We start from the raw sequence: 11,036 nt of genomic DNA, 5'->3' as shown, positions 1-11,036 counted from the left end.
CTCCTCTTTTTGGATATAAACCTCTGGCGTTTGCGGAATTCTACTGACATCAGGCAGGACACACTTCTGGCTAATCACTTCGATTTCCCCGCTAACTCTTTTCTCCTGCCACGTCAGCTGCTGCACCTTCCTCACAATTACTTCCGCGTTCTGTTGCCCCCGTCCTTTGCCTTCTGCTAGGGCGGTGAAGCAGCGCTAAAAATCAATCTGATCGCTTCCCTATAACCACCGAGAATCCTGCCCGGCAGACAAAATGGATGCTTGCCCTTTAATCTATGCATCGACCCTGCTTCGCGGGCAGCAGCCCTCAGGGAACGACGGGCGATTCCTCCCTGGAAGCGCATCCCAAGCCCGGCTCCCGTCTGTGGGACGGCGCAGGGCAATGGCGCTCGGCACCGCTCGGGCAAGCCCGGCGCCCTTCGGGCCGCTTCGGTCCCGCTCGTTGTCTCTCGGGCTCGCGCCGGGGCGGGGCTTCCCCGCGGCGCTGCCGGCGCAGCGGGAGCGCGCGCGGGGCCTGGCTGCTCTGTGAGCCGTGCACGGTAACGGGGTCCCACCGTCAAGGGCGGGTCGCGGAAAGGAGTGGAGCGGGCCCTGGGGGAATAGAAGCTGTCGCTGTGTTGCGCAGCGGTCCCGCAATCAGTCTGTGTGTCTATATCTGTGTGTCAGTGTCTGCGTGATTTGGGTTTAGAAACCATGACGTGATTTTTTTCACTCTCGCATCCGTAGTGAAATCTTCTGATCCTTACGCTTCTTTAAAGCTGGTTTTAATTGTTAAATAAAGCTTCACTATGTTTGGAGATGGGTGGGACGAAGATTTGATTTGCGATAACAATATCACACCAATCACAAGTATTTGTCGTGCCTGTATTTTCGGTAATAACACTGATTTTCTCTAGACCATTAAAGTTTGGTCTTTTACGTCGGTCGCGTCAGCAGTGGCTGGGATGCCCCCAGGCATTTTTTATTTTCTCTGTTCTAAACCCAGCGGGCAGCATGGCCGGTTCTGGGAGCAGCCTGCGGCAGGACATGGTTTCGCAGCTGCACGGCTTGGCCGCCGCGGGAGACGCGCCCGGGCTGAGGGCGCTGCTGGCGCGCGCCCCCTCGCTGGTCAATGCGGCCGCGGGCAGCGGCTGGACCGCCCTCATGTTCGCCGCCAGAAATGGACACCTCGAGGCCGTGCAGGCCCTTCTTCAAGAAGGGTAAGCCGTTTAGTACACCGCATTCAAGAGCTCTTTTCACCCGCAATTTTTGCCCTTATCAGTTTTGTCTCAGAACTCTAAGCCTCTCTAAAGTTATTCCTTTGATATTCACGTTTCATAGAGGCCAACAGAATAGGACAAAGTTTTCACCTTAATTCCTACCACTGTGTTGAATATAAATTTTGTGTGTTTGATTTTTACACTAAAACTTTTTTCTCTAAACTTTATTTTTAATCTTTATTAGTGTACAATATTTACCGACTCTTCAGTGGGACATGATAGACTCACCTTTTCCAAAGTTATTTCAAATGGAAAGTTTTTTCAAACTAAGTTAGAATCAAATGTGTTTAACTGAGTTAAACATTAATCAAGCCTAAGCTGCTCCTTTCTGAGAAAAGTTATCTTACAGAGAAAAGCAAGTTTAGTTCATTCTGTAGTTAATTAATAACTTCAAGCACAGCATTCCACAGCCTCCAGTAATCATCCCACCTGTTTTTGATTTTTTTTCAGTCATACCCAAGACCTGTAGCCTCTTCTGGGGCTCAGAGTGGGGCCTTTTAGGTGAAACACTGGTTTCTACTACAATCAGTACATTCCAGTACATAAAGGAGAATCTCAGTGCCAGATGTACTGAGGAATCTTTTGACATGCTGGGGAATTTATCAGTTGGTAAACAGGCTAATAGTTTTTTAAGTTATGCATGTCATTAAAAAAAAAAAAAAAAAGTGAAAATTGCTTTTGAATGTTCTTTTCATGGTTGCTCTCTCAAGCAATATTTCATGAGATGATGCTGTGGCCTCACTAGTCTCCTTTTAGTTAATGCTTAGAGTAATTTTTTGACAGTTACATTCATTATATAAACATGACTGTCTGTGAAGATAATATTTCATAACACTACAGAGAATAGTTCTAGAAATGTAGTCAGTTGTTTTTTTATCCCAGAATTGTCAAATCATAGAATATCCTAAGCTGAAAGGGACACACAAGGATTAAGTCCGACTCAGAGTCCTGCACAGCACTGTCTTCAAGGATCACACCATGTGCCTGAGGGCACTGTGCAAAAACTTCTTGAGCTCTGTCAGGCTTGGTGCTGTGACCACTGCCCTGGGGAGCCTGCTCCAGTACCCAGCTTCTCTCTGGATAAAGAACATTTTCCTGATAGCCTACCTAAACCTCCCCTGGGAGAGCTTCATGCCATTGCCTTGAGTCCTTTTACTGGTCATGAGAGGAGTTGCTTTAGCAGCAAAAACTTGTACTTTTTGAATAGTTTGCTAAAATGTTATCAAATTCCTTCAAAAACTACTGAGTTTAATATAAAATCTCAAAATGGTCTTGTCTGTTGTACAGTTACCTGTGTATCAGCAACAGCTAATATTACTGGCATTCTCTGGTTGTAAAAACTGATGTGTGTAGTATTTATTTCATTATTTGTACTTGAGAGTAACATTTCTCTTTTACTTACTGATTTAGGTTATTTTGACCTCGCAATCAACCTCAGGCTCTTTAGGATTTGGGTTTCTCTTTGGTTTTAGTATTTAAATGTGTATGATGAGGCAACACTCCCTTATCTGTTTCACTTCACAGACATCTGGGTAACTAAAAGAACCCTACAGGAACCGACTTCTGTCAGTTGACAGAGGCTGTATTCTTGATTCTAATTTTATGGTAAATCATCAAATATCCTGAGTTAGAAGGGTCCCACAAGAATCAACTCCTGCAGCTGCACAGAACATCCCAAGAGTCCCACCATGTGCCCATGTGCCTGAGACCATTGTCTAAACACTCCTTGAGATCTGGCTTCATGTCACTGGTCACAAGAGTGAAAAGATCAGTACTTGCACCTCTGCCTTCCCTCATGAGGATGTTGGAGACCCCAGTGAAATCTCTCTTTTTCTCCAGGCTGAACAAGCCAATTGACCTCAATAAAATATTTTTTTGTAAATGTTTTGTTGCTGCTTCTGGTAGGTTCTAGAAAGTAATGCTTGTTGGTTTTTTGGGGTTTTTTGGGGTTTTTTTACCATTTTGATTACTATGTGGAAGTTATGTGTAAAGATTATCTTAGTATAGCCAGAGTGTCTAGAAGTTCTTGTACCTTAATAATGTCAGATGTATATGCTGTAAGTAAGAATAATACAGCATTATTAAGAACCCTTAATGAACTTATTTGCTCCTGTAATCTCAGCTCTTTTCTTTTTCTTTAGGTGTGACCGATCCATCATTAATAAATCAAGGCAGACAGCTCTGGACATTGCTAAATTTTGGGGGTACAAACACATAGCTAATTTGTTGGCAAATGTGAAAGGTGATCAGAAACCTAGTTTTTTGTCAAATGATGTAAAAGAATATGAAAATTATTTTGGTGTGACACTTCTGGATAGAAGGAGTGATAAAAGAACAGATTCCAAGTGGCTAAGTAAAAAACAAAGCCATCCAGACACAGTATACATCCTCTTCTCAAATCTAAGTCCCTTGGTTACTTCGGGTGGGGGAAGAGAGAGCTCACAGCAAGAAGAAGTAAAGCTTTGCAGGCTGTACCACAAGGATGTAGAACAGTACATGAACCAAACTGAAGAATTTACCTTGATTTTTCTTGGAGTGGAGCTTCAGTTTAATGTGAACCTGATGGCTGCTTGCCATGGAAGAGTTCAGCAAGAAGATGAAGAAGATGGGTTAGTTGCTTGGTTTGCTCTTAGCATAGATTCTGCTTCTGCTGAAAAATTTAAAGAGAAGCATGAGGGTTGTTACTTTCTTCACCCGCCGATGCCAGCACTACTGCAGTTACCTGAAAAAGAAGCTGGTAAGATGCATAAAATGCAGCAAGTACAAAAATGTATAGTCAGAAAAATACGCTTTGGTGTTCCCTGAGGTATAATTCAAAGAAAAGAGAAACCACTGCCAAGAAATCGTGTGTTTTCAATGGCTTTAGAAATATTTTTATTTTAAAAGCCTAGTAGTGCTTTTATAAAGAATTTCGTATGTAAGAACATGTGCATTTACAAAGGACTTATTTCTGCAATGACAGCATTAGACTCTAAAACCTGTTGATCATCATGGGTTTTAAACAGTAAGTGTTCATGCATGAATATTATTAACATAAAGCAAAGGGAAAAATCTGTCTTTACTGAGTTTTTTTCATTACTGAGTAATGAAATTATTAATAATTACAAGAGATGAGAGCCTAAGTCTTTTATAACAGTGTGTTGGATACTCATCTGACGAGGAAGTGTAGAAAAGTTAGGATGCCAAATTAAATTAGTTTTAGTAAGGACATTAACAACGAATGTTATTAGTGACTGCTGTTTTAGTGGTTTTGTTTTTACATAAGGATAAAGGGAAAGCTTGACTCGTACCTTAAGTTTAATGGAACCATACATTATTACATCAATATCTGTAGCCCTGAAACAGTAATCTGGAAAAGACTTGATACATGTAGTTTTGGCAGTTTGCCAAAAGAAAAGAGAGATAGGATACATTGATCTGGATAAATTTGTTTCTGAATGTGTCTAAATTGCTCTGTAGCTCTTTAATACCATGTTCTATTGCATTTTCTGTGCTGCAAGGTAAAAGGTCTGCATAACTCATACTGCTCGACTTCTCTTGTAGCCATGATTATAATTCAAACCACACTCCGACTTAGATTTTTTGTGTTAAACTTCACTGCTTGATTTTCCTATGCTGTTAAAAGCTTAACATGAACCAGTATTTGATTTTGGGCATTTTCAATGTATTGTTTTAAAGGAGTAATAGCCCAGGCGAGATCTGTTCTAGCATGGCACAACCGCTACCGATTCTGCCCAACATGTGGGAGTGCAACCAAGATTGAAGAAGGGGGTTACAAGAAAACTTGCTTAAAAGAAGATTGTCCCAGTCTCCAAGGAGTTCACAACACATCATATCCAAGAGTTGGTGAGAATATTCGCTCAGAAGGGGCTTGCTTATATTATATGCATGCAAATGAACTTATTTCTAGTTATTTCAGCTGCTTACTTCTTACTTAGGTTATATGTATCTCAGCTGTTTAAGGATTAAGTAGTTCAGGCTTCTCTTTCCTGCACTAGTCTGTGATACAGGATTGCTGTGACAATGCAAGCCTTGTTTCAACAATCAAAATCAATTAGGAATTCGAACAGTATAAATGAGATATCAGCAGTATATAAGGCATCACATTTTACTTTTTTACTTAAAACTAGATAACAATAAAAAGGGGAAAAGATCATGAGTTGATAGGGTTGCTTAGACCAATAGGAAAAAATACTAAGTTAGAAAGAAAAAGACACATACAATGACCAGAAATGAGAAAATTTATCAAAGTCCAACATCATGTAAGAAACTGATAGCAAAGAATAAACAAAGTCAAAGGTGGGAAGTAGTCAGTATTTAGTCAGTATTTGTATTGTCAGTGAAGTGTCTAGTTATTTGTTTAGTCAGAAAGACATTCTTCAGACCTCTGTGGTGAAGAGAAGGTAATAATAAATGAGTTTGCTGCAGAAACTGTTGATACATGCTGGATGCATAGCTAGGTTAGTACTGCTGGTGCTCTAAGAAGATTGTGTGCTTTGGTTACAGGTAATTCCTCCTACAGGTAATTTCCCACAGGTAATTTCAAGCCTTGGCTAGTAAACTGTTTCTACTAAGCATGTATGTTGCACAACCAAATAAGGAGCTACCTTGCATTGAGAGAAAACCCAAAGGGAAACAAAATAACAGCTTCCTCTGGGCATGCACACAATTATGATTTCAGTATTATTTTTGTCTTTATGTGCATTGGTGTGGAACAGACTGGAAGTTTTTACTGCATTTACATCCCTCAAATGTTGGAATATATTCGTTTCATGTCCTTTGTAGATCCTGTTGTGATAATGCAAGTTATCCATCCAGATGGGAACCATTGCCTTTTAGGTAGGCAAAAGAGGTTTCCCCCAGGAATGTTTACCTGCCTTGCTGGATTTGTCGAACCTGGTAATTTTATTTTCCTTTATCAAATGTATTTTCTCAATAAGAGTATTACACTTTTACAGGGAAATGTAATTCATGTTATCTCAAAGTTTTTTGCTTCCTGATAGATGAGTTGCTACAAGAAATATGCTTATTCTGTACTTTGCAGCTGTTGATTTTTTTAAAAAATGACAAAAATCAACTTGAGAAAATAAAAACACTAAAGTGTTTTCATATCATAGTCTTAAATCGCTACTTAAATTTAAAAAATAATTTTAAAACACATCACCTTGGTTGGTGATACTTAGCAAAGGATTTTAGCATTGGAAAAGTAAGTGTTAAAGTGAACATGAAGTTAAGCATATGCTTATGTGTTTACAGCCAGATTGATTCTATTTACATAATTACATAATTCTGAAAGAAAGAAAAATAGATATTTCAATAGCTATGTCAAGCAATAATAGTTAAAATTAGTTGCAGTTGTAAGTACCTGCAGAACAACCTGCAAAAACTTCTTATATTTGGAATAGATCTTTATCGCTAGTGAAATTATAGTGAATAAATATATTCATTAAATGTGTGCGGATTGTCATATAGTGATAATATCAACAAATCTATTCAGTTATCATTTGGAGTAAGTCTAGGTATTTATTTCTGATGGATGAACTGTGTCCTTTAATTACTCTGTAATCAGTGGTTATAGCACAATACATGTGTGCAGCTGTAGGCTGGTAACCATCATCATTCCACATCCATCCATCCACAGTTTTCTGTGGATATGGATGCAAAGCTTTCCATTGAAATTTCAATTTACAGTATTTTCTGCACATGTTAAGGCAATGAAGAATGAGTCAGGCAAAAGGAATAATACCATGCAGAAATGTGAGCAAGTATTCTAAATCTCTGTTTTCCTGCTATTGTAATTCTAAATACTGATTTTTTGGTTGTAGTTACATGGTGTTATAATCACACTGAAAATCCAGAAATAAGCACGGTGCTAGATACAAATGAATAGGTCAATGTTTCAAGAATAATTATAGTAATTATGCATTTTCCACCTAATTTTTTACATTTTAGGCCTACTGATAATGGTTTGTATGTATGATGAATTATCAATTCAGGAAATAAATGTTGCTATGGAAAAATTACGCACTTTATTTTCAAAGTTCCATTTTTTTTTTATGTTGACTGTTTTACCTTATTGGACTTCTGTGTCTTTGCCAAGGTCTTTGCCCTGATCTGTGAGCTAGATCTTTAGAGATAATTGCCTTGGGCAGTTTCAAATCTTTTGAGTCAATTCAAAGCACAGCATATGATTGTTGGAACTGATTGTTCTTTGCCCTTTTTGATTAGGCGAAACCATAGAAGATGCTGTTCGAAGAGAAGTAGAGGAGGAGGCTGGAATCAAAGTTTCCCATGTTCAGTACATCTCTTGTCAGCCATGGCCAATGCCCTCCTCCCTAATGATTGGCTGCTTAGCTTTTGCAGTGTCCACAGAAATTAAAGTTGACAAGAATGAAATAGAGGATGCCCGCTGGTTCACTAGAGAACAGGTAAAGTTCAATTTCATTTTCTTCTTCTATTGATTAGTCTCTTGATTAGAGTCTATTGATTAGACCGTTTTGGTTCTGGCATAAAAAAGATTGCTTGCATATCAGTTTTCATGGGTTTTCTCATAGGCAACTTAGGAGCTAAGCTTTTAATAACACTGGACATCTGCCTGGCAATTCCAAGTGTTTTGACTGTAAGTCAACTTGAAGACAAAGTTAGTCACCTGCAATCTCAGTGTGTTTCTCTTAACACTGGAAGCATTATTTTAAATGATTATCAGTTCCAAATACAACTAGTTATATGCAGAGTGACATAAAGCTGGAAATAAATATACTTCAAAAATGTGCTAAAAGTGTATTCACATATTACTTGCAACTGCTTCAGAAGATAAAAAACCGCATCTCTTTTAGCACTACATGAAAAAATTAAAAGAATAATTTTTGTCACAGTTTAGAGCACTGTCTGATGGTGTGTCCTGGTTTGGGACAAAATTAGAGGAAATAGTCTCCCAAAGGAGCCCCCCAGGAAACAAACCCCCCAGAACTCCTCCCCCTCCCACTACCGGGTTCGGGAAAGAACTTCCTCCGAGGGAAAAGTGGAAAAAAACTTGTTTATTTTATCAAACACACAAAAAAGAAACACTCCACAACACCAGGAAAAAAAAGGCACGGATGGCAAAGGAATTTGTCACCCGTCTGAGTAGGTGTAACTCTCAGAGCAGCTCCGATGTCGGGGAGGGCAGAACGCGTATGTCTTGCCACAACCGAGTCCAGGATCTTCTTGATGTTTCAGACCGGGTGGAGTCCAACTCGGGTTCGGGTGATATTTCCTAGCTAATAAGGAAAGAAAAATGCAAAAAGCAGCAAAAAAGCCAAGCAAAAGCAGGGAAGTGGCGGGGGAGAAAAGCAGCCAAGCGAGCAGCAAGCAGCTACCAAGCAGCCAAGCAGCGAAAGCCAGCAGTGGGGAGGGAGGGGGAAGGCCAGCGGGGAGGAGCACAGCAACCCCCAGCTAGCGGCGCCGGCAAGACACTAGCCAAAACAAACCTTCTAAGCATGGACAACACACGATTTGGGGATAACATCAACCCACGACATGGCGCCATAAAAAGGCTTCACAAAAACCTTAAATAGTATACTAGTAGTCTCCACAGTTCTGTTAGGAAAAAGGTATCCTTTGGGGTACATTAAGCTCAAAAATGTTGTAATTCACACAATGTGCATCTATCTTGGAGAATCTCTTAGTAACTCTTTAGTAGGTATAGCAATGGTAGACTGATAAATCATTGTAGGAAGATAATTTCTGCATAATACAATGTTAGATTCTATATAGTTTCTAATGCCGTCTTCTAAAGATATGAAAATCTGTTTTCATTGCAGGTTGTGGAAGTTATCATTAAAGGAAACCAGCATTCTTTCTTTGTACCACCAAATCGAGCAATTGCACACCAGTTGATAAAACATTGGATTGGAATGAATGCTAATCTTTAATTCAAATAATTGATTTCTTTAAGTTACTTCTTCTATTGAATGATTAGTTAGGAATAAATTAGAACTGTTTGTCTTGTGAATATGTAGCCAAGTGATTTTCTGAGCCTTTACATTGGTTCCAGAGCTCACCTATGCAAATTTTTGTAGGTGTTTTCCAACCTGAATTAGATTTGGACAAAACCCAATAATTATCCCAAGCAAGCAAGGAAGCAATAAATAAGTAGAATTGCTGCCTTGTTCAGTACAGGCTGTGCTTTTTGTTGTAAAATGAAATTATTATGCCTTTTGCTCTTACACTTTTTATGTTTCATTTGGTCTTCTCCCACTGGAAGGAGTGACAGCATTACAAAGAGGGCTGTCTGACCTTGCCTGCTGTTTGAATTCTCTACTTACATCTTCGTACTTGGCCTTAATTATTTCTTTCTCATTTTTACCTATCTCCATTCTTTAAATTTGACTTGTCACAGAAATCTGCATTCAGTACTGAAAGCCTTACCAGCCATAGTTGTTTTAAGGTTAATGGCATATGTAAATAGTGAATATGTGGTACTTTGTATCTTTTACATTAATGACCTAACTCATATTAATACTGTAAGCAGAGCATTTACTCATCCATTCTGACTGGGCCTGCACTAACCCAATTGCATGTCAGCCTGAATTTAAAGGTATAACACAATACTTTGTTTTTGAAAAGAATGTTGGAGAACCATCCTCGAAAGCCTAAATAGTAGTGTTTTTATAAGATAATAATGTAGTTACTGATGCTAGGCAATGAGTAATTTCATTCTCTGATAATTAAAAATGAAGTTATAAAGTAAGGGAGAAGGAAGAACAAGGCATATTTCAAAATATGCACATAGTTCTTTATGGAAATAGAGATGCTAAGATTGTTACTGCTATTAAGAATCTTGCAGTTGAAAGAAGTATATTAACTGCAGCTATAAGACTGGGATAGCAATATGTTGATTAAAATATTTATTTATGTGGTTTTAATGCTAGAGTTCAGATTTGTGCCTTAATTTATCAAGTTATTTAAGATAATGTTAATATTTTAAAAATAAAAGTATACTGTTTTATTATTAATTTCATTATGTAATACTTCATAGTCTGACATTCTGCAGTCATTGCAGTGATGTCAAAAGAAATGTAAACAATCTGAGGAAAATGCAATTATAGTGGCAAATGTAAACTTACTGTTACATGATTTGTTTATTTGGAGTAATTTAAATTGTTTTTAACAGTGAATGGTGTTGCATTTTTTTCCAAAATTCTCAGCAACCTGGAATCAGTAAAACTGTTGTACAAATCCTGATAGTTTTTTTTGTCTCCCATCTATGTTGCACTGTGCTCAGTGGTTTTCATGGTTTTTTGGTAAGGTATTACCTAAGCAGTACTTTAAGCATTCCTGACAGACTTGGAGTATTTGATATATTGTGTTGCTTCATTCTCTCCCTTTTTTCAGCCATACCTATGAATAAAGACAATCAGGTTATCTCTTGGGTGTCTGGCAAGGAGAAGGAAACAATACACTGCTTCTCTTAAAAATTGCTTTTACAGAGAAGGCAAGTTGTGGAAAGCTGTCATAGGCCATACATACCAGCAGGACTTCATGGTAACAGTGGCATTAATCAGCTACAGGTTGCTCATAGAGTAAAGGTGAATATTGGAAAGTATGCAAAAAGTGGTGGAAGCTAGGCAGTGAAAGGAAGTTTCAGCTCATACTGTGGTGATTACATTTAGAGAGATGAGCAACAAAGGAATGAGGAGCAGATGAAAGAGGGAAGATAAATCACAGAGCAAATATAGGTAGCTTACAAGTAAGTAGTTAATCACTTTGAGGTAATTAAATGTACATGACTAAGAC

The 11,036-nt window shown here is 38.6% G+C and overlaps 1 protein-coding gene across 1 annotated transcript; it reads left to right on the top strand.

The window, feature by feature from the left end:
- Window positions 1-1,026: 1,026 nt before the first annotated feature.
- NUDT12 (nudix hydrolase 12) lies at window positions 1,027-10,479 on the top strand (the record flags this gene model as incomplete). The annotated part of the gene is made up of 6 exons (XM_079331216.1): window positions 1,027-1,199; window positions 3,401-3,996; window positions 4,938-5,105; window positions 6,045-6,158; window positions 7,488-7,687; window positions 9,062-10,479. The coding sequence occupies 6 exons, from the start codon at window positions 1,027-1,029 to the stop codon at window positions 9,170-9,172; spliced, it is 1,362 nt and encodes a 453-aa protein (XP_079187342.1). The 3' UTR covers window positions 9,173-10,479.
- Window positions 10,480-11,036: the final 557 nt, after the last annotated feature.

The sequence above is a fragment of the Erithacus rubecula genome, assembly GCF_903797595.1.
Source record: "Erithacus rubecula genome assembly, contig: SUPER_Z_unloc_2, whole genome shotgun sequence".
Classification (NCBI taxonomy): domain Eukaryota; kingdom Metazoa; phylum Chordata; class Aves; order Passeriformes; family Muscicapidae; genus Erithacus; species Erithacus rubecula.
Note: the sequence above shows the minus strand (reverse complement) of the source record. Positions and strands in the feature narration are given on the sequence as shown.